We start from the raw sequence: 27,954 nt of genomic DNA on the forward strand, positions 1-27,954 counted from the left end.
TGTTTGAGTCCATACAAAGATTTTCTCAACTTACAAACATAATTAAGATATAGAGGGTCAACAAAACCTGGGGTCTGTTGTATGTAGACATCCTCCTTTAAGTCTCTATGAAAGAAGACATTATTAATGTCCAATTGGTTAAGAAACCAATTATATTGAATAGCCAAGTTGATAAGTATCCGAATTGTAACCGGTTTGGCAACCGGACTAAAAGTTTCTTGAAAATTAATACCTTTCTGTTGATGGAAGCCCTTGGCTACAAATTGGGCTTTGTATCGATCAACAGTGCCATTTGGCTTTTTCTTAACTCTAAAAACCCACTTACAACCTACTATGTTTTAAGAATGATGAGAGGGAACTAGAGACCAAGTACCAATGGATAGCAAGACATTGTATTCATCTTACATAGCCTTCCTCCAATGAGCATGTTTAGAAGCTTGCAAGTATGTAGTAGGAACATAGTCAATATCAACTGAAAGTGGGTGCTTTGTTGCTGCATAGGCTCTAGACTTGAATATACCAACCTTAGATCTTGTAATCATAGGATGAGAATTAACTTGAATAAGAGGATGACATGGCTGATTTGGTAACAAAGATGAATGTTCTGAAATGGGAATAGAACTGGAAGAATTATCTACTGAAATGGTTTCAATGGAGGATGAAAGTTGAGTAATAGGAACAGACACAGAAGCACAAGGTGGTGATGAAGATGGAGGATTTGAATCAGTGGGAATATGTTTACTAAATTAGAGATCCAGACAGGATGAACATGGTGGTGATGAAGATGGATGACTTATTTGAACATGGTGGTTTCTGGAGGTGTAGTGACCGAAATGGATAAGTACTTTCATCAAATACAACATGGCGGGATATGTAAATTTGATTGGTGATAGGATCAAGACACCTATAGCCTTTGTGTTGAATGCTATATAGCAAAAGTTGTGTCTTTTTGGGATATAGCCTTCACAAAAAATATTTGATTTCACAAAAAATACAGCAAACCATCGGAATCAACATGCGCAAAGGCTTGGGAAAAATCGGATGGTATGCTTTGGTTATGTTTTTCAAGTCTGTGGTATTGATAATTCCCCCACCCTTTTTTTTTTTTTTGAAGTATCATATGCATGTTCTATGCAGACGCTTGATGAAATAGAGCGCGAGCTGACCAGATTGTTGTCGGCTAGAATAACAGACCTCTTTGAATTTCTGGTTGCCTTGGGGACTAGCATGGTCTTTCTATCAAACTAATACGGCAGTATCTCATATATCATATGTCTCTACTCAAATAGTTTTTATATGGCTGTTAGCATTCGCTACCTCCAATGTCTATACTCTATTTGGTTTTTCTTTAAAACCTGTATCCCTTGCTAGGAGACGAAGAAGTAAAAGTTAGGAGGAAGACATGATCTTATCGAGTGTATCATCGGCCAGCTTCCATGACATCTAACATTAACTAGTTCAAGTCAGAAAATGATGACAGACTTGCTAACTTAAAAGTGTTTGTTTGTATCAGAGCAGTTAGTAGGATTTTATCTAGGCTTTTGGAGTAAATCAACACTTCAAGCACTATCTGGGTTTACACTTCAAACTCATTTTTGTTTCGGTTTTAAAAGGCATTACTTAAATTTGAATAAGAAAATTCTACTCTACTAGATTAGATGGTATTGATGTAAATATTTGAGGTTTACCTGATTTGCGGTGGTTTCAACCATAAGTTTCTTCAACTTTTACAACCCATCAACTTTTATAGCATTTGTTGCATGTCATTCAACTAGATGCTTTAATCGACATTCAACCTTTCACATGCTCGTTTGATCTTTCTTGGTAGTGGCTTGCTCTAGACAAAGAGTTGAAGAAACTTGTGGTTGAAACCACTGCAAATCAGGTAAACCTCAAAATATTTACTTCTATACCATCTAATTTATTAGCATAAAATTTCCTTTTAGGTCTACTTTACATTACTTCTGGCGATGTTCAAATTGCACAAAGCCATGTGCCTGTTGTTTTACATTGATAACAATGATAGCCTCTCAGCACACTGTAGTTTAGACTCCTCATGAAATGATACTATTACTTTACGGGATGATCGATATATTTTCTTTCCAGTTATCGTGTAGGGTACTTTTTGTTGTTGATTTATGACGGTTAGACTAAATCATAAACTTTACTCTAGCGTAGAACTCATGTTGAAGATTTGTTATATTCTTGTTACCCCGTCTAAAGGATTATTCAACATTAAGGACTTTAGGATTTACAAAGGTTTCTGTTCTGGATCTCTTTGTTCAAAGAACTCGTAGTAGTTGACTGATATGCAGGCTGCAGCACACAATTATGGTTTTTGTTTCATCTGAATATTCTTTATTTTGAGTAACTTGTTATAGGACAGGACCCGTTGGTTACTAAGGAAGCATCTTGGTTCCATTGCTTGGCATTGATGTTCGGGAGCATGTGTACTACTTACTGGTATATCCTTCAGTTATTTTTACTTATCAGTTTGTAAGCAACTACGTGTAGTGTCTAAGCGCCAATACAGGTTGACAGTCTCTTGATTGCCTAATTGGTGAGCCTTGGAAGTCTACGATATTGTTATCTTGTGTACAAGTGGATTAGGTAGGAGGGTTGTTAAAACTGCCTTTGTGAAGGGCAAATCAGTTTTTGCTCCTTGGAGTTGAATTGCTTATGGGGGACAGGTCTTTTCGAGCGACGAAGTTTATAGTTAGGCTTTCGATCAGACACTAAGTGACACTGATTCTTGTTTTCCTATAACATTTGGTGTCTGTTCACAGCCACCATCCTTTTCTGTCAGTACTTGAATTAGCATCTGAAATGCCACGGAGAGCTCATACAAGCTCATCGTTTATTCAGCTTAAAATTGTCATCACTTTTTACCAAGTCCAATGATGATTTTTTGTACAACACATGTCAGTGGTGTTTGCTCTTGTTAGCTGTCTGTATTAAGTTTCTTCCTATCATTTTTGTGTATCATGCCAGTGAAAGTTTGAATTAAGAAACACATGTTTTCCGAGTTGCAGTACAAGAATGTGAGACCAGATTATCTGAAGAACATATGGAAAGTCATCAACTGGAGAGTACCTAAGGGAGAGTGCGGCTGCAGGAGAGAGAGCACGGGGTTGTTAGAAGTGAGAATGAGTTGTGTTGGCGGTTTATATTAGAGAGATAGTATAAATGACTGTACAACTAGATGATAAGTGTAGTATTACCGATTTATACATTTCGCACCTTTTATTTTCTAAGTCACCGAACTTAATAAAAATCAAAGAAAAAACAAAAAGAGTGTGTGTAGAAGGAGAAAATTGAATGTAACACGATCAAGAGATCATCGGGATCCCCACGAAAAAAATCCGGCAAGAATCCTTTTCCCCTTTCAAACACCAGACAAAGCCAAAAAGGCAGAGGAGAGAGGGTGTCGTTCATGAAGGGGATTGGGGAAAAGGCTGAAGATTGATAAGGTCTGGGCATCAAAGGCATAAAAATTCTAGGGATTGAAAAGCCAGAAATTGAGGTTTCTCTGGTGGGATTTAAGGTAATTAGGATTGAATTGGGTTGGGATTTTCTTCATGTTTAGGTCTTCAATCACATTGAAAGAGTCAGATCAAGCGCAATCAAAAATTACCAACTTCACTTTACTCACCCGGCCTTGGGCAATGAGTAGGCATGCTTGCAACACAAACTGGAAGTACCAAGAAACCCCAAAATCCTCAGCTTGTTGGCCAAGACTGATTTTAAGACCACCAGTCGAACCTAAAACTACCTAGTCGTAGTACTAATGACAAGGTAGTTTTTGAATGCAAAAGGAATTAATCTTTGGAGGGCCCTAGAGTAAATAATTTGTAGTTTAGTTAGTTAAGGACATTCATTTTGGTATACAAATTCAATCCTTCCACCGTCCTAAAATCGCTTCTATTAAAAATAAAAAATAAAAATTTAAGGCAGGAATTATTGGATTAAGCCCACAAGAGGCCCAATGTATCTGCCCCATAGTTTGCATTTCCCTACTATGCCCACAGATTCGCACCTAAAATATGTACCCCACTCTCCACATGTCTTCTCTCGTCTTCTCGTACTGTTTCTCTCTACTCACTCTAAGTTCTTCGCAAGCAGCATTTCCATGGCTCTCCGAGCTGTCATGGCCAGTAAAGCCCTCCGATTAGGTCTTCAGAGCCAGCCCAGAATCCTCGCCCATTCTCGTGGCCTGCAGACCTTCTCGCTCCCCGACCTTCCCTACGACTTTGGCGCCCTGGAGCCTGCAATCAGCGGCGAGATCATGCAGATCCACCACCAGAAGCACCACCAGGCTTACGTCACCAACTACAACAAAGCTCTCGAGCAGCTCCACGACGCCATCGGCAAGGGCGACGCTGCTGCCGTTGTTAAGTTGCAGAGCGCCATCAAGTTCAATGGCGGAGGTCAAACATCTCTCTCTGTATCTCTGTGCTATTTTTGTAATTATCTATTTGTTTTCATTTGTTGCATTTTCAGATTAGGAATTTTTGTTCAATTTGTTAAAAAAAAAAGTTTAAATTTGATTAAAATGTTCAAATATTTGTTGAATTATAATTGTTTGTGGAAGTAAACTGATATTAGAAGTAGCAATTCAATTAGCTAGCATTGTGTTAGTTTTCCCGTAATTAGGCTGCTACTTATACGAATTACCGCAATCGAAACCGCTGATTTAATTCTTTGGTTTCAAGTTCTTGGATGTCTTGTTAATCTCAGGATTTAAGCTCATGATTTTGTTTGTTTCCATGCCGAAATGCATTGTCTTTTCTTTTAAAAGATAAATGTAAAAGGGGTTTCTTTTTTCTCGCAGGTCATGTAAACCACTCGATTTTCTGGAAGAATCTGACTCCTGTTAGTGTGAGTTCATGTTACCCTTTCTCTCTATCTTACAAGCGGGTTATTAACCGCTCATTTACCCAATACAGTAATGCTTTATTTATGGCAGCACGGTGGTGGCGAGCCCCCTCATGGTAACCTGGGCTGGGCTATTGACACAAATTTTGGAACTTTTGAAGCATTGGTGCAAAAGATCAGTGCAGAAGGCGCTGCTTTGCAGGGTTCTGGATGGGTGGTAAGTTTTCGTCTTCTTGATTTTACAGCATTTGTTCCATGTCATTCAACTAGATGCTTCAATTGACATTCAATCTGTTCACATGCTTGTTTGATCTTTCTTGGCAGTGGCTTGCTCTAGACAAAGAGTTTAACAAACTTGTGGTTGAAACCACCGCAAATCAGGTAAATTCAAATATTTACTTCAATACCATCTAATCTAGTAGCGCAGAATTTTCTTTTAGGTCTACTCAACATTACTTCTAGCCATATTCAAGTTGCACAAATCCATTTGTTTTACATTGATAGCAATGATAGCCTCTCAGCAATGTAGTTTAGACTCCTCGTGAATTGTTACTATTAGTTCCTTACGGAATGGTATATCTTCTTTCCAGTAATCATGTAGGCTACTGTTGGCTGTTGATTTATGACGGTTAGACTTAGTCTAAAACTTTAGCTCGAGCATAGAACTCATGTTGAAGATTTGTTTTCTTGTTACCCTATCTCAAGGATTATTCAACATTCAGGACTTTAGGATTTACGAAGGTTTCTGTTCTGAATCTCTTTGTCCAAAGCACTTGTAGTAGTTGATATGCATCACACAATTATGGTATTTGTTTCATCTGAATATTCTTTAATTTGAGTAACTTGTTACAGGATCCATTGGTTACTAAGGGAGCATCTTTGGTTCCATTACTTGGTATTGACGTTTGGGAGCATGCGTACTACTTACAGGTATATAAGAGTCAATACAGATTGACACACTTACCAGTTATTTTCACTTATCAGTTTTTAAGTGACTAAGTGTAGTATATAAGAGTCAATACAGATCGACACACTCTTATTGCCTAATTGGCGAGCCTTGGAAGTCTAAGATATTGTTTGTCTTGTGGAGTACAAGTGGATTAGGTAGGAGGGTTGTTAAAACTGTCTTTGTGAAGGACAAATTGGTTTTACTCCTTGGAATTGAATTGTTTATGGGGGATAGATCATTCCTTGGGACGAAGTTTATAGTTAGGCTTTCATTCAGACGCTACGGAAGTGACACTGATTCTCGTTTTCCTATAATGTTTGGTGTCTGTACACAGCCTCCATCCTTTTCTGTCACTATTTGAACTAGCATCTGAAATGCCCCGAGACCTGAAACAAGCTCATCGTTTATTCAATTTATCACTGTCATCAATTTTATCCAAGTCCAATGATGATTTTTTTGTAGAATACATGTCAAGTGGTGTTTGCTCTTGTCAACTGTTTGTATTATTAGTTTCCTCCTATCCCTTTCGTGTATCATGCGACATGAAAGTTTGAATTAAGACACATCCATTTTTCGAGCTGCAGTACAAGAATGTGAGACCAGATTATCTGAAGAACATATGGAAAGTCATCAACTGGAAGTATGCCAGTGAAGTGTACGAGAAAGAAAGCCCTTGAGCAAAACAAGGTGGCCGGATTTGCAGCTGGTTGAGTTCATGAAGATAAAACAACCAACGTGACAAATGAGGACCCTTATTTAATCATGGATATGTTCCAAGTTTATGAGTTTCTGTACTTTTTTAATCTCTGTTTTTGTAAGTTCCAGTATTTGATGTTTTGTTGATACTGCATCATTGGAGCTTTTGTCTGTTTTTCTGGCTGAAATTTGCTTCTTGTTATGACTGAGGGGTTTGCAATTGATATACAATGAACGGAAAGTGATTTTCGCACTCTTTTCCTTGTCACGCACAAGAGGAAGAGTTTACAAAAGAAGAAAACGGGTGTGCTAATCACTACGCTATCGCAATCTTTTCCGAGTTGTCCTTAAAAGAAGATTAGTCCAATTGGGTTTTCTGAGCAGATGATATCTCCTCTGGTCCATTGGGCATTCTGTTTAACAAAAGAAAATTATTTATAAAAGAATAAAATATGGCGCAGATTATTAAATGAAAACCCAAAATTGAATTACAATTACAGGAAAATAACCAAAAATCAAGAGCTTCAAATTTCAACTCATCTCAACCAAGGAGCAAATTTTTTAGTGTTTAAAGAATACGGTTCGGTATATCAAGTATCATAATATAATTGATTAGAATTTTTTTCTCAAGTTTCTAACCAATTATTTTATCACACCTGATGTACCGGATCATAATTCTGAAAAAACCTCTCCAGCCAAAGATATTGTGGTTATTGGTTTTTACCTGAGCAAAAACTACAATACTTTAAATTTTTTTTATGCAATGATATTCTACTTCAAAAGGTGGAGATTTGATGTAAATCATATAAAAATTAGGTAAGTTAACAAAATCGTAGATTTTCCACTTATAAGTGAGTAAGAATATCATTATACCGTAATGTCATTGTCTAATCCTTAGGATGATAACAGCTATGATTTTCTTCCCAAGTTCAATATTAATTTTGGTTTCTAATTAGAAATTATAGGGATCAAAAGGTCAATAAACAAAAAAAATGGGGACGCAATTACAAATGTGCAACAACGAAGGCCCGTTTTGCTGGGCTAGGGCGCCAGGCCGCTCTCCCGTATAAAACATAAGCCTTCCCAAAACCACTCACTTTCTGGCTTCTGCAGCAGCGAGAAAAACCCTAAACGGCCCCAGAACTCTCAGATCTCCTCCTCTCGGAACGCCATGGTCAGAGCTCCGCCCTAAACGCCGCGTTTGATCCATCTCTCCGTCCTCTGTTTCTTTTTGCTTAATTTTCGTGTTTTTTCTCTGCAGACTTTCAAGCGCAGAAATGGAGGTCGCAACAAGCACGGCCGCGGACACGTCAAGTTCATCCGTTGCTCCAACTGCGGCAAGTGCTGCCCCAAGGTATATATATGTATACATTTGTACGTTTCTGTATACGTATATGTATACGAATCGTATAAATACGTGATTGATTGAATTTGATTTTGTATTGGTGATGAACTAGGACAAGGCCATCAAGAGATTCTTGGTGAGGAACATCGTCGAGCAAGCTGCTGTGAGAGATGTTCAGGAAGCCTGTATCTATGAGCGTAAGTTCCAATTTTCCCTCACATTTCTCTGTTTCTTCTTAATTTGTTATTGATTTATCGGTTTTTTTTATGCGATTATCGCGGTGGTTGGTTAAATTTGTAGATTGTTTATTGCATTTGGATATTGAGATCATATGGAGATGTAAAGGATTGATTTTTTTGTTGGTGTTGTTTGTGATGTGTAGAATACACGTTGCCTAAGCTGTATGCCAAGATGCAGTACTGTGTTTCCTGTGCAATTCACTCCCATGTTGTGAGGGTGCGATCCCGCACCAACAGGAGGAACCGTGAGCCACCACAGCGATTCATCAGACGCAGGGTGAGTTCTCGTGTTTGATATTTGATTGTCAATGTTTGTTCTCTTCTATATAACGGTGTCATTGATTCATTGCATGTACTGTGCCGTATTAAGTTATTCCCAAAACCTAATTGAAACATATACATCCCGAATAGTTTGTTCCATGAAACCTGCTCCAAGCAACTCCATTTTGTACAAGGAAATAGGACCCGCCAAATTTTTACCTAACTGATTGTTTGTATGCTGCTTGTTCAACCATTGAAGACAGAGTGATGGATGATTGAAAATTATTTTAATTCCATGTTTGGCTAGAACTTAAGCCCTGTTAGATTTGTGGTGCTGTTACCAGAAACAATTTAATCATGTAGAATCTAAGTTTATTTTTCCGAAGCCTTTACAGTTCCATTGGCTGATTCGGAACTGTATTTCGTGTCTATAGTGTTGGTTTTTCAATGTACTTTTCCACAACCGATTTTATCTACGTGGCTGTCTATTTTATATTGTGTTGCTAGGCATTTCGTGTTCCTTGCATGCTTTTGGTTTGCTCTTGGCACATACATATTTTAATGTCTAAGGAGCCTGGTGGCCGATGCTTACAGTTGATATGTTATTCTAGTTTACCTGATATGCTTGTATTTGGATTTCCAGGATGATGCCCCAAGGCCCGGTCAGCCTGGTCAAGCTCCCCGACCTGCTGGAGCTGGTGTTCCTGCTCGTACTTGATCTGAGCATATCGATCCTTTCATTATGTGATGGTCGCCTCCCAGTATCTACACAATCTTCTGGACTGAGTTACGTAGCACTTTTTTGTGATTCTCGTGTTATTGTTTAGACGTTTTGGGGATTAAAGTACAATGTTTTTGGATGTTTTATTTTGATGATAATGCAATTTTAGAATTCGTTATGGTTTTATATCATGGTTTCTCCACTTTTGTTTTCAGATAAACTCGCCTAATCTATTTAGTTAAACCCTAATCCACAGTTTGAAGAACACAAAGTGAATTTTCAATTGATTGTTTCTTTCGTTCTCCGACGTTTATGTGCAGTCTCAGATTTGCAGGTTTACACGGTGATGCAAAATCGTTGAATTCGAGTATTTGACAGCATTGATACGAGAGTAGTCCATTTTCTCCCCCAAACTGTTTCTTACATGTAACAATTTGCTCCCAAGTTACAATCAATGTTTCAGATCATTGCTTTCTGTGGAAACTTGCAAGGTTTTCCCGAGTTTCGGGTATCGAAAAGTGTCAAAACCAAATTTATGAATCCGACTCTAAAATGTTACATACGATATCACAGTGAGACTGCATTATAGCATGAGCTGAGCAGAGCAGAGCAGAGCAGCCACAACATTGCTGCTCTCATTGAGTGACAACACCTCCACGTCGCACAACAAAATGAGATGCTGCTTTACTGGCCCAGGTGAGAGGTCCCCCGCTCTTCTTTGATTCGCCAGTGCCCTCGACCCTAACGGAAGTGCAATGCGTCTGGAAACTCGTCTTCTCACGGGTGTGATTCAGCGCTGCTGAAGTTGCTTGGCAATTCTAATGCAGTCTTCCATCGGACAATTCGTCTTGATTGCATTGGATTCAATGTGTGACCTACTCACAGCATATCCTTCCTGCAAGAGAGTATTAGTCTTTGGACTGAAACGAAAAAACTATTGAGAGTAAAACCTAAACCCAACAGCCCGCCTAACTCAATGCTAATGAGACTTTCTTTGCCCAAGTGGGCCAAGCCTCCGGGCCAAAACTATAAGGTGGCAGCAAGTCAATGTAGGGACTCTGACAATGGAACGGGGTTGTGTTTTTATCCAACTTCAAGTACAACTCCCAATACACACAGTTATACTCTTTGTGAAAATGGTTTTGACCTACCAAAGTTTTTCTCTATATAACTACCAAAGTAGGCTGTCAAACATGTAACTCATACACGACAAGTGTCAACCATGCACTTCTAAGTAGTCAGTGGTTAGACTGTCATACTCAAGTTTTTCTCCATCAAATGGCATACATGCAAAACCATACCGACAAGTGTCAACAAGCATTTGTAACTGACCAGGCTTTCCAACTCAACTTTTTCACCATACAATGGGCAAACATGCAAAACCGTACCCAACAAGCGTCCACCATGCACTGCAAATTAAACAAGTATTCAACACGCACTTGTAACCGATAATGCTGCTCTACTCAAATTTTTCTTTGTACAATTGGCAAACATGCAAGGCCATATCTAACAAGTGTCCATCATGCACTGATACCCAAAAGCTCCTAAAACCCCAAGTGGAAAACATGCACCCATATATCCAACGGAGTAAGATTCTCTCCCCTCCGAATTCTCCTTCCCTTCTCTCCCGTCATATTTGCACAGTCATGAAGCCACTTCAACATCTTGTGTTGACTTCTTTATTGAGAGAGAGAGAGAGAAAACAAGAGAGAGACAAAAAGAAAAGTGAGAAAGGAGGAGCAAGAATGGGAGGGGAGAGAACCCTACTCTATTCCCAACACCCCCCAAAACAAATGTCAAACATGCACTCATATGACACACTGGAGTAGTGTGGAAATTACCTTTTGAAGGGTGGACATCACGGCTCTCAGTGACGGAGAATTTACTTTCGCACGGCTTGCCACCTGGGACAGTAAAAACAGAAAATCCATCATTTTCCCAGATTAACAACTTTGGGAACAATAGTGAAGTGGTAAATTTTTTTTACTGAGGACCTCGTCCAACTTGGTGTAGCCAAAGGGTAATCTGGGGTCACTCTCAGCCACCATGTGGTTCAAAAGTTTGTCCGGATCAGTTCCTGTTTCAATGCCTGCCCATCCCCATTCCTCGGCCAAACTTAACATTTCTGTAATATAAGCAGTGTCATGCAACGGCCCTGTCCAGAGAGGGCCAGAAACAACAAGTGACTTGGAGACCTACAAAACACCGAAACAACTTAAGATTTCATTTAAGATTAGAGTACATTGGAATATTGATCCTTAACTTATGACCGAGTTTTAGCTTTGGTCGTTAAATAAAAATCATTTTGGCGGTAATTCTTTTCGTGAAAAAAACAAAAACTAAAGAATCATATTCAGAGATTCAAGATTAATCTTTTATAGTGCAAGAAAGAACAAAAACTTGGGAAGTCAACAAAACGAAATCATACGACCTAAACATTATCCAATACCTTTGAGTCACTGCAGGGGCAACCGATCCGACCAAGTTCAGCCCAAGAGTACTCTTTAGAACTTCCACAGCTGTTGCAGTAGCTGATGAACCCATAATGTCTGTCGGAGAAAGTATAAAAATTGATCAGCAGCAACATAAGAGGCCTAATAAACCACACAGCTTTCACACACATACAAAATCATGCAACCACCTTACTTGTTATCAGGAAGCTTTCCCCGATTGACTCGGAGCATGACTCTGAAAATTGGTCCATGATATGAATAGTATGAAAACAGCGGAGTAACTCGATACCCCAGCACTGAAGCTTCCCGCACAGCGCCTCCAATAAGCATTCGCAAACCGAGCTCATTCGAGTATGGCATTGGCCGGACATAAGCTCCATATGCAGCTAAAGTTCTACAGAAACAAAGTAAAAGATATCAGAATTGTATGCGATCAACCAATACAACCTTCAAATGTAAAGTCTCCAACTTCTCGTTCAATTGTAAATCCCATTTAATTACGATATCAAATTCGAACGCATCAAGAAAAAATGCAGTTAGTGCTGCAATACCAATTGGTCAATAAATGAACATGGTATTGCGCAAAGCATCAAACTTTAAAGGAATGGAGAATTGAAACAACCATTTTGCTTGAAATTAGATTTGTCACTCACTGTTGAGGCCTGCGACCACCGGACGAGAACCCATCAGTTGAAGTAACATACAACAATCCATTCAACTTCAAAGCATTAAACGCCGACCTCAAAAACGACGAATCGCTCCCAAACGAATCAATGTCAATCAAATCAAAGAAATCCCTTTTCAGATAACACTCGGTCATGATCCGATTCGCATCCGTAAGCGACACCTCCCACCTCGCCTCGTCCCCGGAACCACTCTCCACTTGCGACAAGTTCTCCGTGATAACTTTCTTGTTCTCATCATTCGCGTCATTTGCCAAAACAAAATCGGCCTCCGCCTCGACGAGGTACCTAAGAGACCGAATCCCGCAGCCACACAGTGCATCGAGAACTCGCAATTTGCCCTTGGACTTCTTGTACAGAGCGGCGGCGAGCACGCCGAGGTCGCGGCCGGTGGCGCTTTCGTGGCGGAAGAAGGTCCCGCCGACGTCGAATTTAAGACCCCTCTCTGTCTGGAACACCGATTCACAATCGGAATCGAGGGTTGGCTTCGAATTGGAGTCTGAGTATTGGGTCACCGCGGCGAATTTAGGGTTTTGGATTTGGGGTTTTGGGATGGGGTTGCAGAGAAATGAGAAAGGAGATAGGGTTTTAGGCGAAGAGAGAGTTATCATGGCGGGAATTAAATGGGTTGGAGGGTGGGGGGCTAATTTTGGCGGGTCTTAATAAAATGGGTTTATCCACTGCACACGTGTATGAATGTACGCCTAAGATTAAATCTCGGATTTTTATTTTAGCCACGTCATCAGATGGGTCCCGGTCTGTTTGTATAGCTGGTCCCGCCATCCCAAAACCCTATCTCCTTTCTCATGAAAGCACCATTTTCTCCTCTAAACTCTGCTGGTATGGCTGCCTTGGGGTAGAAGAGCGTGGATTAAGGGTGGGGCCTTCGACGAAGAGAGATAGGGGAGGGGATGAGGTGGGGTCGCCGGATGGGAGAGAGGAGACGAGGTGGGGTCGGCGGGAAGAGGCTGAAAAGGAAGACTAGAGTGGGGTTGTAGGACGGCAGAGGTTGGAGGAGGTGAGGGGTTGGTCAGCCATGTCTGGTGGGGTTTATGGGAGGAAGAAGAATGTTGTTTGGTTATCAGGTTATGGAAGCAAGAAGGATGTCAATCAAATGGACAGGTGTAGCATTTCTATTGAGCTAGACAATGGTCAGTAAAAATTGGTTACTGACCTATCAGTAGGCAAGTATTATCCTCGAAATTATACTGCCATTGGAGCAGTGAAGACTTTCACTGTTTCGAGAATATGCTCTTTGCTGGGGTTTTACTTTTGGGTCTGGAATTAGGGTTTTGACCAGCGAAGAAGATGGTGGCGATGAACTTGCTTGCGTTTGGTGGGTCCCACGAAGAAGTGGGTTCTGGTCAAAAGCGGAAGATGAAGCGGAGGAGCAGAAGGAAACCGCCATGAAAGGTAGAAAGCTCTGAACTTTAATGCTGTTTTCGTTCGCAGTGAATGCTTTTCCATATTTGGTTGTTTTTTGAAATATTTAGCTGGGTTTTGGAGAATTTCAGTTGTAGTTTTTACCTATTGTGAAAGATGGGATTTTTATTCGAAATGTTACGATTGTTCTGTTTGGAAAAGTGCTTCTAGCTTGTGACTTTGTTTGCAATAAGCAAGTTAATGATGGATTAATGTGTTTGTAAGACACCATAGTAGTAGGTTTTTCTTTGCTTTTTGGGTAGGCAGCTTACCCAGTTTAGTTGTTACTCAAAACATCGTACCCAAATAAGGAAAGCACAAACATGTTGCTAATCTGAGAGCATTGCACCGACCCCTTAGATTGGATTTTGGATGTGGTTTTTTTCTTTCCAAGATTAAAGTTTATGATGGAGAACCGACAAAAGAGAACGAGAAATAGAAAGTTTATTTTTTCAATCACTTATCTAATGGGAAACTTAATGTATTAAGTTTTTCAATCTCAGTTAACATCATTGCATATTATTCCTAAATAATAGTCAGCTGAAAATGGAAACATGTTAGCGGAATGCCTCATATACGGCCTTCAAACCATATGGGTGTGAGGAGCATGAAGGATTAACTCTAACTCTGCGTATTAAACCCATGATGTAAAGGTCACCTTTTAAGTCTGGAAACCATTGCAAGAGTGGGATTGGTCTGTAGATAATAGATTTGTCGGTAAACATTAGACCATTGGGCATAAAAGAAAAACAGCATACTAGTTTAGCTTCTTGGATATGTTACAGGGGAGATTTATATGATAAGTGGAATTCTCTATTAGCTTCATGGCTCACCTGATTTGGTTATTGTTTCGTAACCTATGAAAGAACTCCCAAAACAAGATGAAGTTATTGTTTCGTAACCTATGAAAGAACTCCCAACGACTCCTACCTATCAGTAAGCAAATGGGAGTGATCTTAGCATGAGTTGTCTAAAAGCAAAGTATCCAGGTGATTTTTAAGTCCTTTCAGAGCCTTAATCATTTTTTGGTGCAATCTTCTTTAGCTTGGATCAAAGGATGTTTGAAAAGACAACTGAAGTTCAAATTGAGTTGTTTCTGTCCTTTACGACCAAGACATGATTGTTAAGGATGTTATAGAGCTAACCGGCCAACAAGGAAGTTGTTTTGGTGGATATCACTACGCTAGCTGTGCTTTACAATTTTGTGGTACATTAGGGTGTCTAGAAAGTTCATTTGTTCATCTTCTTTTGGATAAAGTTGGCAGGCGCCTGTCCAACAATCATAGTTTTTCATACATACCTGTATTGTTTTCTCACACCTGTGCTCTTCGAAGTTAATGGAAGATGATTTTCAGGCCATCTTGACTTGGCTAGTCATGGGGTAATTTAGATACATTGCGGCAGGATCAAAATAACAATGTGGAACCACTTTTATTGTAGGGCCCATCACAGTGGGGTGGGTGGGGACATTCAGTAATTTTTCTGGTTATGAGCCCGAATTAAAGGAGAACTATAGAGATGCCTGCACGCACTGGAGCTGGAACAACTGGTTGTGGTCAATGTGGCATAGTCGATTGTGGGCCCCAATGAGTGCCCCTAGGTTAAACTGACGTTTTTGGTAGGAAGACAAGTATTGGGTATGAAAACAAATTCTAAATCTATTTGTAACCAATGCAATTAATATTTTACTCAGGAAGGAGAAATTTAGGATTTGATATTAATTAGGGTCATGCATCTGAGGATTTAAGTAGGGTAAAACTTGGAGAGGTAACAATGAGAAACATTTGAGGGTGGACTAATTAGTACCATGTATGCAAGCCACAGAAATTTGTATTCTTAATCCCATTACATTTTTCTTTGTTTGTTAACTCATTTATGGAGAAGAATCTAGTTTTCAGAAAAAAACTGAAAATTTGAGAAAAGTTAGACTAAACTTTTATATGGTTGTAAGCTTTGATTAAGACCGTTTCATTGGATTGTACTTTAAGTTATCTTGGCGGCAAGATGTTTTCGTGGCAAGATGTGTTTGCATTCATAGTATTCCATCTCTTTCCCCTTCATCATTTTGCTTCGCTTCTGCTCTTTTGCTTCTAAGTTGGCCTTGGAGCTTGGAGCTTCCTCATAAAGGAGTGTTTTCCGTTATTTGATAGTTCATATCACTTCTGAGTTCTGTCCTTTTCTTCTATATTTTTTCGTGCTTGTAGAGTTTCTTCAGATAATTTCCCTTGAGGACTTGGGAATCTTTTCTATTTTTCATCAGTTATTTCACGATTCCTTTTCCCCTATCCTCATAGCACACATGTCAAAATAGCCCCAAAACACATAATTTTCAGCACAGACAAGGACTTTAAATACAGAGTTCAGATATGGACGAACTCTGCATAGAATTTCAAGCATCTAAGTGCTGGTTTTTTTCTCTTCTGCTGAATGCACATCCTGGATTAAGCTCTACTGATCTGTGAGCTATTTCAATTGCTACTCATCTGCTGAAGGTGCCCCGGTCTATCCTTCTCTTTCTGTTCTCAGTTTTTTTTTTTAACCAGCCCATCTCATTCCTCCCCCTCCCTGCACCAAAAACTCATTATTTTAAATTTCTTAGTTTTGCAGGTTCCTAAAACCGTGTAAACATTCATTTGTTGAAATCATCACTGGGAGAGTGTTTGTGTGGATTTCCTGGGTTGCATTTTTGAAGAGTTGAAAGTCTTACCTTTATATTTATGGAAGATTGTCAGGTGGGGTAATCATATTCCCCTTATTTTCAATCTTCTTCGTCCTCCACTAAGACCTTGTTGAGGTCGATGGATGCAGAACTGTGGTCCTCTCTAGAACAAAGGACCCAAGAGATTTTACGAACTATTCAACCAAATGTTGAATCTGAGTTGAGGCGGAGGATTTTTGCTAATTATGTTCAGGGGCTTCTTGTATGTCATTTGCCACCTGAGGTGAGAAGTTCCCCAGCTCCCTACTTTTCTTTTTTCTATTTTTGCTTCTTGGCGCGAAGAGAAATCAACGATGGTGGATTTTTTATTTTTTTTTATGTTATTCTATTTTTGATAACTGTAATCCATGCTTCTTTGAAGTCTGTTCGTGAGGAAGTAAAATTGTACTTCATCACATTGCTATAGGTCTGTGCTTCATAATTTTGGGTTCATTGATTACCTCTGTATGTTTTCTAGATTGGTAAATCTCAATGTCTTAAGATGGAAGAATGTCAGTAAAATTAAAATCTATAAAAGGGTCTGGATTTATCTATGTGTATCCATTTCTGTGATTAGATGTATGCTCCCTCCCTAGCATTTCGAAGCATTCCCATTGTTACCTTTATCAATTGGATTCTGTAAGTATAGTCAGCATACCTAGTAATTTATTTGATTTCCCATTGGCGCGGAAAGAGCTGCGCTACACGTATGGAAGTGTGGTTTGTCGTTACAGCCAAACGAAACCAAACAAAGTTTTAGGTGTCAACATGAAGTAACTGTTTGACATTGTAGCATGTCTGGATAATGAAATTGGTATCTCTTATCTGTCACAAAAAGAGCACGGAGTTATTCCTTAGATCTTGCTGATGTCTTCCGATGCCACTGCCACATGACCTAGCGTCATATGTCCAGCTTTCAATGTCATCTTGGAGGGTTTTGTATTTCATTTTTATTACAAGTTGTATTCATAGGTTCTAGTTCTATGAAAGTCTGACCTATCTTCAGAGAACTTATTTATGCGGCTTCCATAACATTAAGCATCCAGTACGTTAACTGTTTGTGTTGGATATGCTTTTAGGGTTTGGCATGTGTTGGATATGCTTTTAGGGTTTTCCTCTTCTTTCTTGATCAATACATAACGTACGTGGCCATTCACTTTGGAATCTGATTGTCACTCATATTTGAAATCCACGTGTTTCATTCCGTGGACCTGAAATTAATATAATTGAGAGATACAGGATTTCGATGTTTTAACTTCTAACTGCTATTTGTAATAAGAAAACCCTAGTGGGGGAATCTTTGATTGATTCATTACAATTATTGTATGCTGCTATTTTAATATCCCTAAATTAATGTGAGCTTGTGGAACAGCTTGCGTTACAGTTCTACTCCTTTGGCTCATTCCCATTGAAGGCCTATCTTCCTGATGGAGATATTGATTTGACTGCTCTCTGCCGTCCAAACTTGATGGAGGGGCTTGCTCGTAAAATCTGTGCGATCCTCAGGAGTCGTCAAGCACAGGACTCTGAGTTCCAGATTAAGGATGTCCGCTACATTCGCGCACGGGTTGAGATTTCTTAGCTCCTTTTACCCTTTCCAATAATTGATCTGCATGTTTGCTATATTTTTGGTTACATATTTCATCTATCCTTTTTAGTATTTTCCTTCCTCATTCTTGATTGTCTGTTATTTCAGTTATTCGCATTAAGGGCTATTTACCCCTTTACTTTCACAAATGAAAATGTCCAAAAGTGAAAAGTTTGTCAGTTCTTTCTTTTCTTCTCATTATACGCTAAGCATGAGGGCCACATCCTATCCCCGTATCTTGAAATTAGACCAACATTAGTACTCTAGACCCCAATTGCTCTTGGTACTCTAAGAGTGACTTCTGACCCTTGTTATGTAGGATTTTTCTCCATCTTGACAAGTAGTGATTCCCAAAAGTGTGTGATAAAATGAAGAAATATCTACTCAATCAATCCTCGCACCCTGGTACCACATCAACCAAGGCTACACCTGTACAAAGCACATCATATGTGTGCATGCCTAACACCTGTTTGGGACTTAAAAGACAGCTTATTAGTTTATGTTCAGAGTATAAAGACTTGTGCCTTGTTCTCGTGAGTGGTTTTTATCCGCTCCCACTGTTGAAATTCTTTTTAGGTTGTGAGAACTTCAACAAAAAGTTAATTTCGTGCTTATGAGCCTGAACCATTAATGTTCAGTTCTGATATAGAAAGGGTGAATAAGTTTGTAAATGTATGGATTGTGCATGCTAATTGTGATATAATTATTTTCCATTTATTAGAAAATTGTGTGAACGGGTTGATTTAGTACATTCCAGGAAAATAGATAACTCAAACAGAAAGATGGGGGAGATCAGGGGCTGCGCACAAGGAAAACTAGAAATTGACAAAGATGGCATACATCACAACCTCAAGATTCAAACCTAAGAATTGAGATCAAAAGCCCATTGCTCCACCTCTTCTTCCTCTTCTCCTCCTTGATATCGTCTATCCTACTTCCCGACTGTGCTCAATGTCACCTTCTCTTGGACTTATTTCTTCTATCCTCAAGCTACTGCTAAGCCAAACTGTTTGGATTTACTTTTTATCTGAAATTTTATTTTTGGTGGTTTCTGTTTAATGTGAAATATTTATTGGAATGGTAGACAAATTATTTTAATGCTTTTGTCATAGTTTAAGGGAAGCATTTTCACTGCCTCAGTTGCTTTCTTTCTTAATAAATCAATCATGTTGCATAAAGGAGTCATTATCATTTCTTAACTTTAAAAGGGGGGATCCACTGTACTTTTTTGATATTGTTCTTGCTGGAATTTTGGGTGGTAGGTTAAGGTCGTAAAATGCTTTGTGAATAACATGGCAATTGACATCTCCTTCAATCAGACGGCCGGCCTCAGTACACTGTGCTTTCTGGAGCAGGTTAAAATCTTTATTCTTGATAATATGAAGCTATTATTTATTTTCCTGTTTAACGAAAAGTAGCTTAGAGTAATAACTAGCATTCTTAAAAGCTTTCCTTCAGCTAGCTTGAATTTTTTTACAGCCTTTGTTAATTTCGTACTAATAATTGTAAATATAAACTTAGCTGCACTTGTAATTTTTGCACTTAATTACTTTGAATTTCTTCTGTATATGTTAACATGCTTCACTTCAACTTTCGGTTCTGATCTGTTTGAAGGTTTGAAGTTGGCTTATCCCCAATTTTTTGTCGCTTTCTTTGCTTAGCTCTCCATTTACATAGATAGACAATGTTTTGATGGTTCAGTAAATGTAGTCAGCTCCATCTGATTTATTTATTTATTATTTTTGGTCGTTTCAAGCTCTTCATTCGCATAAATAATTATTGTTCCACGTGCAAACATCTTAATTTTTCCGGGATAGTGGTAAACCAACAAACAATTTAACATGTTGAAGATCTTGAGTTCGAATCCCTCTAGCTTAAGCTTTTTGGCTCTTCAGTAGTGGAGGAGACTCATCCGAACAGCTTAATCTTTTTGTAGTAGTCGTAAACCAACAAAATATCTACACTTGGCAATACTTAATATCAACAAAACTTATTAACATAAACACACACGTGCGCATGCGCCAAACACACTCTCTCTCTCTCTCACTCTCATTTGAAAATTTTAATGTTCCTCTTCAACTGACATGCCTGGTGCTTTATTCAGGTTGACCAACTGATCGGAAAAGACCATCTTTACAAACAGAGTATTATCTTAACCAAAGCTTGGTGCTACTATGAGAGTCGAATTCTTGGGGCCCAATATGGCCTGATTGCATCATATGGACTGGAAACATTGGTGTTGTTTATCATCAATCGCTTTCATTCATCACTCCGTGGTCCTTTAGAGGTATTTTTTTTGTTTTGTTTCTTCAGTTCGGCTGTCACATTTACATCTGCAAGTGTTCAAACACGACTATGAAATTGTGTGAACAGGTCCTGCATAGGTTTTTGGAATACTATAGCACATTTGATTGGGGCAACTATGGTATCAGTATAAATGGTCCATTTGCCTTATCTTCCCTTCCAGAAATCATAGGTAATTTATGCTTAAATATGTGAATGTGTAACTGATCTGTTTACTGATTGATTAGAATCTTTTATCTGTATTATTTGCTACAGTTACACCCCAAAACGAGGGGGAAGAATTTCTCCTGAGTGAGGAGTTTGTAAGAGAGTGCAGGCTGGCGTTTCCAGATCCAGTGGTGGCAAACGCAGCTAGAGTTGATGAATTCCAAATTAAGTTCCTCAACATAGTGGATCCTCTAAAGGACAATAACAATCTAGGTCGTAGCGTCAGTAAAGGTACTTGACCACTTCACCTGCTGGATCAGTTTTTTGTTCACTCATTTTGAGATGACTGAATTTGCAATATACTGTATTATCCCTGGTAAATGAAAGTGGGAATATCTATTCTTCCTCCATCATCGTTAATGTGATAAACTTGAAGCAGAATATTACTGAATAACAAAGTCGCAACGGATATGTTTGTATCATTTAAAGGTTTCTCCTTTGTGACCAAAAGGTCATAGGTTCGAGTCGTGGAAGCAGCCTCTTTGCAACGCAAGGGTAAGGCTGTGTACGATAGATGTTCCCTCCCCAACCCTCACAAAGCGGAGAGCCTTGTTAGCTTGGGGTCCTTTTTTTATTTAAAGCATGTTCAAGGAGAGATTTAAGTATATCATACTATTAACATTTTTATGCATGAAGCTGTTGTTTTAAGAGTCTAATCTATGTGCCCTTATGCCGAAAATGTTTGTAGAGTAGATTATAGTTACCTTGATAATTGGCATAACTATCCAATAATTAAATTATGGTCTTAGACAAAATTTTGTATTTAAGACGATGACATTTTCTTAATAAGGTATGATTTACAAAGCATAAATTTGGTATATTTTTAATAATCTTTAATTCATATAGATTTCCATTTTTTAAAATCTCTTATTCAAAGTGCTTACTTTCGGTTCTAGTGTATGTCGATTTCTTACCGGTTCTGTATGCTAATTAGCTGACATGCTGAACCACCTAATCTTCTCCAGGAAACTTCTGTCGTATAAGATCTGCTTTTTCCCTTGGGGCTAAAAAACTTCGAGAAGTATTAATGCTACCAGGTGAATGCAGAGGCATGACACTTGAGAAATTCTTCGCGACCACTCTAGATAGGAATGGGGGTGGACAGAGAGCAGATCTGGCAACTCCTGTCCCTGGATTTGGTACTCGAACATCTGAAAAATCTGACCTCACTGGGGACTACGAAGAATATTGTGATAGCCTGTTGTCTGCAAATGCATATCAGTTTTCAATTACACACAACGGTGCTCCACCTTTTGAAGCCGATGACATGAGCAAATGGAATGCCCTGGTTCATACGGCTCAACAAGATGGGAATGTCATTTTTCAAATGGCAGAAAATGCAGAACAAATCTTTTCATGTCTCCTTCCTCACCAGGTATATCGAATTCAACTCAATTCTTTAGTTCAAATTAAAATTTTAGATACTGCTGATTTGTTCTTCCTTTTTTGTTTCAACTTTGGACTGTAAAAGACGACTGACTGGCTTTCTCATCCCAAAACTAAAATACTTCAGGTAATGCAAAATCAAAATAATTCCACCAATGTGCCTCCAAGAGCAAGGGGAAAGGTCCCGGAGTCTAGCAGCTGCGGTCTGAGGATGAAATCACCTCAAAAGACTAACCAAGCTGAGGTTTCCATCAAAGCAGGCCCGAGTGGAAATGCTCCTCGGTTTAAATTTTTACCTGAAGAACAAAATGATTCCACCAATGTGTCTCCAAGAGCGAGGGGAAAGATCCCGGAGTCTAGCAGCCGTGGTCCAAGGATGAAATCGCCTCAAAAGACTAACCAAGTTGAGGTTTCCACCGAAACAGGCCCAAGTGAAAATGCTCCCCAGTTTAAATTTTCACCTGAAGAATTCCCACAGCTTCCTGGCACTCAAATGCCTTCATCATCAGATGTACATCAATCTGCTCAGACTGAATTGGCATCTCCTCCAGCCAAGGAATTCCCACAGGTTACCGCAGCAACGTAAGGCCATTCTCATCTCTTGAGAGTTTCTTGCCATATTTAAGATAGCAACTGATGTACCCTTTTAAATGGTAAACTCTGCAGGATTTGCTTTAAGAGGTTCAAACTAGACAATGATAATGACTTTCCCCCCTTGACTTAATGGAGGCACCGAGGTGGCAAATGTGGATTAGCTCAGTTGGCCAGCACAATGTGTCTACCCCTTTGCGTCCGATCTCAAATCCTTTTGAAGTTTTAAAAAAAAAAACGCTGAGACATCAATTTCGTTTTGTGTGTTTCCGATTTCGCTATTTGAACTTATGTATAAAAGTTGAAGTTTTCCCTTGGTTTCTGGTTACTGAGATATTATCCTATAAATGTTGAATGTTGGGAGTTTCACATTTAGGTCTCATTATTTCAACAGCTGATGGTTCCGAATAAGTACATAGTCATATACAAACTGCGGTACGATACTTTTATGTGAGCAATATACAGTACAGATTGGCACTTCTATCGTCGCCAAGTTCTGCAAAACCCTAGAGATTTACAGCCGTGAACTGTTGCAGACAACGGTTGTGATGCGTTAACAGATGGACGCTGCCTTTCGCTGGAACCATTTTAAGGCTAAGCTATATTTCTGAGCGAGGCGGTATGGGGAGTAAAAATATACATCAGGCAGTCGTGAGCATCAACTTGAGCACCAAATGACGATACTGCATCGACCGCTACTTCTTTGTGCTGCAAGAAATTTGGATGCCATATAAGCATGAAACGAATAAGTTAAAAGAAGAAGAATGAAACGAATTAAAGCTGTCAATGGATGAAATTGTTAGCAGTCGTATAGGTCAGTTTCGTTACCTGCCACAAATCTCTCACTGAGACACTAATGCCGGATTCGAGTCCAAGTGCTTCCCATGTAGCTGTTATAGTATTTGCTTTCGAGCAACGGTTCCAGAGAACAACGGCCCATCGATGGCCTGATAGAGGACCTGCCCAAACCTGGAAAACAGAATTATCGCCAAAGTTTTAACGAAACAGTTGATATACAACGGGCTTATGTTAAAGATCCCAAAAGTTGTAACGAACTTTTCCCTTGGCTCGTAATGATACATGCGAAGGGAGATATATTCTGTCAGAGTACCATAGATACTAAATCTATCAACCGGATATACGAATTTTATCCTATCGAGTTTCGACTAAGCAATCACTATAACTTTGTACAGCACAAGAAAGGGGGGGAAACCTGATAGCAGCCATCTGGTCCAGAAACATTAACCTTCCTTCCCTGAACCCCAAGTGGATCTGCAAAAACAAAAACATTCCTCTTTTAGTTTCAGAACTTCATAGTTGAAAAGACTGATATGGCAAAATGATACTTTCAACCGAACCAATTAGCACCAAATTCTCACCTTGGTTTACAGCAATAACCTCCGCATTGCTTAGAATCGCAAATGTTTCTGCAGTCATGTTTCTCACATCGCAACCAATCAAAAGAGGGGCCTGGATATTCGAACGCCCAATTATCAGTATGTGAAGAACTAGAAAGTATATGAAATCAAGCCAAGGACAAAACAGTTCATATGCAACATGTATTATGATGCCCCTTGTGCAAGATAGAATTGAACTAAATTCGTTACATGGACTGCAGAACAAATAAAGGCCATTAAGATTTACGAAAATGATACTTTTAATCAGACTAGACAGCGTGGTCAAAACTGATGTTAAATATGACATAAAGCAGCCGAGAGAAAACAAGTAGCTTCTTTGAACTGCTCATATAAGATTATTTTTGTGACACTACTCTGCGAGACAATGGATGAAGGTTCAATCTGAATTATGGGAGCGACATGCAAACCAAGAAGAAAGGAGCAGAAGTTTAAGGACCTTCATCAAAGCCCAGATGCTAAAATGAGAACGGTACTCCTGGTAAGTCATGCCTCCATTGCCAACTTCCAACATATCAGGATCTGCCCAAAATAAAAAGATGGGGCATGAAAAATAAATCACAGTTGGAGTACTGATACCTAATATCTATGCCTGTTTTAAAAAGCTCATGTTTATACCATTCCATCCACCAGGTCCTGCATATGCTGCCCACTTGTCATTCAAATCAGCAATTGCTGTCATGCTAAATAACATAAGAACATACAACTTAATCAGTATGACCACTGAAGATTTTATTAACAGTAAAACTGCAGGATCATGTATATAAAACCTTGCAGCCAAATAATAACAGCGAGAAAGAACGATAGACAACAAATATGAGACATTCTTGTACAATTTCTACAATTTCTGAAATAAATGCACATATATGAACAATCAACTTGGAAGTTACAAAGCACTTTTAAGGGTCCTCTAAGGTGAAAGCATATACCACATACCATTTCTGAGGGTTTACTACAAAATTACAAATGATGGTTTCAGTGTGTGCAAGTAGAACTATGATGTAACCCCCAGACACCGTGAAGTTACTGTCCAAGTTAATGGATAAAGAGTTATAACCTCGCCCAACTATCATTGATGTCGTCTGTAGTACGCCAACTATTTCCGAGCTTGCCAGCCCATAAAGCAGGGTCGTCAACACCCCTGTCAAATAAAGAATTTATGAATCAGGATTTCCATAAACTAAAAGTGAACTAATCCAAATATTATAACACAGATCAAGAAACTGGATTACCATTCACAAATCGAATAGAAAATTGTGCGTCCAGACACATTTAGGGCCTCACGCATTGGTGGGTATCTGGAAAGTATGAAACCACATCAAATAAATTTATAGCTACCGAATGCAATACCCTCACAATTAAAGTTGAGAGTAAGAAGAGCCAATACCGTTCTTTTGGAGGGATCCCCAGGTTATAACAGTTGTCATACTTCAAATAATCCACGTCCTGAAAATACAACATTACTCCTTGATTATAAGTAATATCGTACGAAAAGGAATGGCTATAATTCCAAAATAATAATCTCAACAAAACTCATGCATCCCAAACTTTGATTGCAAACAATTGTTGAGCAGGAGATAAGGGGAAAAGATTACATACTGTCAAATATTCGAGCTACTCCACTTTTTTGCAAACATCGATCAAGTCTATTAACATTAGGAGTAATCAAAATAGAGGGCTTTAAATTTAGTAGTAATGAGCTCACTATTTGCACGGAGGTGAATCTGTTCTACTTGTATTTCAGTCTTTGACTTACAAAAGCAATAAAAAATGCAGAAACAGTGCACAAGGGTATTGAATGCCCGCTAAACCAATATATACATTCAACAAAAATTGAATCGAGGAAACAGAAACTAACCCAAGAAGCAAACAGCTTTGCATCATCACTTTCATGATAAAGTGATCCAGGTCGAACTTGACATGTAAAAGCCCTACAAAATAGAATTAGTGGGGAGTAGTCAGGAAACTGTACTGAGTATAACACACTTGATATTCAAATAAAAATACATAAGAGTTTCATTCATCCTACCCAGCGTCAGAATAAATTCCAAGCTTGAGTCCTTTCCATGTATATAATCAGCAAGCGCTTTAATTCCCGATGGAAATGCTATAGGATCCGGGACCAATTGACCCTGAAACAAGAACAGTTCGGAATTCAAAATCTAAGCATACATCAAATTCACAATTTTACAAGGACGTCGATTTCCATGGTAGAACCTCTATCGGAAAATTTATATTCTTCCATGTTTGTGCGCATATATCGGTAGAGTGGAGAAGAACTTATAGCTACTGACTGAGATATGATTTTGAAAAGTTGCACTTAAATAATTTAAAGCAGAAGTGCCTTCATCTACGATGAAGACCGGTATTCCCCAGAGACCAAAAATTATAGAGACAATGAGAAATATATCTTGGTTAAGTAATGCAATTCAACTGACCTCAGAATTTCGTGTTGGACACCAGCAATCATCTGCATTTATTGACATTGCATTACATCGTAAGTATGAGCAAATGTTAAAGTTTACTAAATACTTAAGGTTTGCCAGAATGATACCTATATTGACATAAACATAGCCTAAATCAGCTAAGCCAGTTGAGATGAGCGCATCAGCTGTCCATCATCAAAATACATGTTAGTACTTTCACAAAATTCGATTGCGGATGAAGAAATGTTATACTTCATTGAACCGATCGAATCATAATGGTCATTTTTCCCAATTAATATAAGCATATTTCACCATGTGCCGGATACACCGGCACAAAAACAAACACTGATGCAATAAGGAAATGCAACCAATGATCTATAAATGGTATCGGAGCAGAATCAATCGCAACGAAAGGAGATGAACAATGAAAGCACAAAATTTACCGGTTTCTTTGATCACGGTTTCATCAATATTGCAAGCAAAGAAATTCCAGCTATTCCACCTGCCCACATATAGTACAATACTCATTAAACACAATTACAATGTCAAGAAGTGAAATTCCCTTCATATATCCAACAAGAAGTAAACCACCAAAAGGGTAACTATAAAGCTGTAATTCCAAGCTACCCAATTCTAAAAACCCACAAAATTTTCCAATTAACACATAAAGATTTGATATTTTCCATCAAATACAAACAATCCAAAGCTGGGAAGGAGTAAGCAGACCAAGAAAGAACAGACTTCAAAGACTACAAGTTAGAGAGAGAGAGGGAGAGAGAGAGAGAGAGAGAGAGGAACCCCATCTGAGGCGTTTGAGCCAAGCCGTTGTTGAGCTGCAAAATCCCATACTTGGAAGTATCAAAAATCCGATTAAATGTTGGTCTTTTAATACTGGGCTTCTCCTGGGTTTGCAGGACAGGCGTTAATCTGACTGCAACTGCCAAGGAGACAACCGATAGAGAGAGAATCAGAGTGTAGAGAGAGAGAGTGATCTTCCTCTTCGCCATTGTTGAATGAATGCTCTGTCTTTTTCCCTTCCTCGATCTTCTTTTGGCTTTTTAAATCTGCGAGTCCGTGAATCGGAAGGAACCCATAATATTCGACAAAGAAGGAAAGTAGCGACATGGGATATAAGGCCAAACACCCGCCAATTTTTTATCGGTAATATTAGGACACTAAATTTGTAAGATAAATTTATAAATTAAATTGATATGTTATGTATGTTTATCAATAATTCAATAAATAATTTTTATGTCATTTAGTTTATTAAATTTTTTTTATAAATTTAATTCCTAGTATTACCTATTTTTTATTTATTTTTAAAAAACAACAATATCAGTCTTACCACATTTATTAGTGAGAGATTTTACAGTGTATCAAAAGTACAATCGGTGCATCCAAATATTACAATACAAGTAGTTAGATACTTGAAGAAAAAAATTTAACCACTTTTTTTATGTCACTTGAGGTACATGGCTATAATTCCAGTACATCTGAAAAATTTCTCCTCTAATAGAATAAGATACTTATGTTAGTAAGCTCTATTTCTATTAGAAATATAGTACAAATAATATATGAAAATTGAAGTTATTATACCATTACTTCTTTTTATTACAAATTAATTATTAATTAGTTCAGTATAAGATTAAATGCACGTCTCCTTCTCAAAATAGATAATATTTTTTTGTTAAAAAA

The 27,954-nt window shown here is 38.6% G+C and overlaps 5 protein-coding genes across 9 annotated transcripts in view; 3 read left to right on the forward strand and 2 right to left on the reverse strand.

Annotated features, from left to right (window-relative positions):
- Window positions 1-4,051: 4,051 nt before the first annotated feature.
- LOC103953755 (superoxide dismutase [Mn], mitochondrial-like) overlaps window positions 4,052-27,954 on the forward strand; it is a 70,989-nt gene continuing 47,086 nt past the window's right edge. The window contains exons 1-6 of one of the 2 annotated variants that reach the window (XM_009365542.3): window positions 4,071-4,427; window positions 4,832-4,878; window positions 4,967-5,092; window positions 5,200-5,256; window positions 5,728-5,805; window positions 6,409-6,776. In XM_009365542.3, coding sequence (XP_009363817.2) covers window positions 4,130-4,427; window positions 4,832-4,878; window positions 4,967-5,092; window positions 5,200-5,256; window positions 5,728-5,805; window positions 6,409-6,501 — 699 coding nt within the window. In that variant the 5' untranslated portion in view covers window positions 4,071-4,129 and the 3' untranslated portion in view covers window positions 6,502-6,776. Of the gene's footprint in view, window positions 4,428-4,831; window positions 4,879-4,966; window positions 5,093-5,199; window positions 5,257-5,727; window positions 5,806-6,408; window positions 6,777-27,954 lie in introns of those variants that run through there. The other variant, XM_048590821.1, reaches the window with a different exon arrangement.
- Window positions 7,539-9,272, forward strand: LOC103953756 (40S ribosomal protein S26-1). The gene is made up of 5 exons (XM_009365543.3): window positions 7,539-7,694; window positions 7,782-7,874; window positions 7,978-8,062; window positions 8,248-8,381; window positions 9,009-9,272. The coding sequence occupies exons 1-5, from the start codon at window positions 7,692-7,694 to the stop codon at window positions 9,081-9,083; spliced, it is 390 nt and encodes a 129-aa protein (XP_009363818.2). The 5' UTR covers window positions 7,539-7,691; the 3' UTR covers window positions 9,084-9,272.
- LOC103953757 (tRNA (guanine(26)-N(2))-dimethyltransferase) lies at window positions 9,441-12,851 on the reverse strand. 3 transcript variants are annotated; one of them, XM_048590816.1, is made up of 6 exons: window positions 12,193-12,848; window positions 11,733-11,933; window positions 11,536-11,635; window positions 11,081-11,281; window positions 10,928-10,990; window positions 9,441-9,981 (listed from the first exon to the last, which is right to left on the reverse strand). In XM_048590816.1, the coding sequence occupies exons 1-6, from the start codon at window positions 12,831-12,833 to the stop codon at window positions 9,877-9,879; spliced, it is 1,311 nt and encodes a 436-aa protein (XP_048446773.1). In that variant the 5' UTR covers window positions 12,834-12,848; the 3' UTR covers window positions 9,441-9,876. The 3 variants fall into 3 exon arrangements, with proteins under 3 accessions (XP_048446773.1, XP_048446775.1, XP_048446774.1); XM_048590818.1 differs by lacking the exon at window positions 9,441-9,981 and adding an exon at window positions 10,346-10,760 and having other exon boundaries at window positions 12,193-12,851; XM_048590817.1 differs by lacking the exon at window positions 9,441-9,981 and adding an exon at window positions 10,346-10,763 and having other exon boundaries at window positions 12,193-12,851.
- On the forward strand, window positions 13,208-22,787 carry LOC125468176. Of its 2 annotated transcripts, none has more exons than XM_048590815.1 (9): window positions 13,208-13,635; window positions 17,715-17,909; window positions 19,193-19,285; window positions 20,035-20,217; window positions 20,304-20,406; window positions 20,490-20,672; window positions 21,407-21,816; window positions 21,955-22,409; window positions 22,494-22,787. In XM_048590815.1, exons 2-9 carry the CDS (start codon window positions 17,811-17,813, stop codon window positions 22,549-22,551), a joined length of 1,584 nt encoding a protein of 527 aa, XP_048446772.1. In that variant the 5' UTR covers window positions 13,208-13,635; window positions 17,715-17,810; the 3' UTR covers window positions 22,552-22,787. The 2 variants fall into 2 exon arrangements, with proteins under 2 accessions (XP_048446772.1, XP_048446771.1); XM_048590814.1 differs by lacking the exon at window positions 13,208-13,635 and adding an exon at window positions 16,388-16,586.
- LOC103953750 (alpha-galactosidase 3-like) lies at window positions 22,763-27,389 on the reverse strand. Its single transcript, XM_048590819.1, is given in 16 exon segments — window positions 22,763-23,126; window positions 23,247-23,387; window positions 23,632-23,690; window positions 23,798-23,888; window positions 24,273-24,355; window positions 24,452-24,516; window positions 24,891-24,974; window positions 25,066-25,131; window positions 25,221-25,279; window positions 25,692-25,764; window positions 25,863-25,899; window positions 25,902-25,965; window positions 26,272-26,303; window positions 26,388-26,444; window positions 26,703-26,761; window positions 27,058-27,389. Coding segments are annotated over 16 exon segments (1,293 nt in total). The 5' UTR covers window positions 27,267-27,389; the 3' UTR covers window positions 22,763-23,012.

The sequence above is a fragment of a genome, unplaced genomic scaffold (genome assembly GCF_019419815.1).
Source record: "Pyrus x bretschneideri cultivar Hongxiangsu unplaced genomic scaffold, Pyrus_bretschneideri_v1 Contig32, whole genome shotgun sequence".
NCBI classification, from domain to species: Eukaryota; Viridiplantae; Streptophyta; class Magnoliopsida; order Rosales; family Rosaceae; genus Pyrus; species Pyrus x bretschneideri.

Excerpts from the sequence above, each read along its gene's own strand:
- LOC125468176 (XM_048590814.1), top strand. The coding sequence starts at position 16,443 with ATGGATGCAGAACTGTGGTCCTCTCTAGAACAAAGGACCCAAGAGATT. Across the intron at positions 19,286-20,034 it reads CACTGTGCTTTCTGGAGCAG|GTTGACCAACTGATCGGAAA; the intron begins GTTAAAATCTTT and ends TGCTTTATTCAG. Across the intron at positions 21,817-21,954 it reads CATGTCTCCTTCCTCACCAG|GTAATGCAAAATCAAAATAA; the intron begins GTATATCGAATT and ends AAAATACTTCAG.
- LOC103953756 (XM_009365543.3), top strand. Across the intron at positions 8,063-8,247 it reads GGAAGCCTGTATCTATGAGC|AATACACGTTGCCTAAGCTG; the intron begins GTAAGTTCCAAT and ends TGTGATGTGTAG. Across the intron at positions 8,382-9,008 it reads AGCGATTCATCAGACGCAGG|GATGATGCCCCAAGGCCCGG; the intron begins GTGAGTTCTCGT and ends TTGGATTTCCAG.
- LOC103953757 (XM_048590816.1), bottom strand. The coding sequence starts at position 12,833 with ATGATAACTCTCTCTTCGCCTAAAACCCTATCTCCTTTCTCATTTCTC. Across the intron at positions 10,991-11,080 it reads GCTACACCAAGTTGGACGAG|GTGGCAAGCCGTGCGAAAGT; the intron begins GTCCTCAGTAAA and ends TTACTGTCCCAG. Across the intron at positions 9,982-10,927 it reads TGATGTCCACCCTTCAAAAG|GAAGGATATGCTGTGAGTAG; the intron begins GTAATTTCCACA and ends ACTCTCTTGCAG.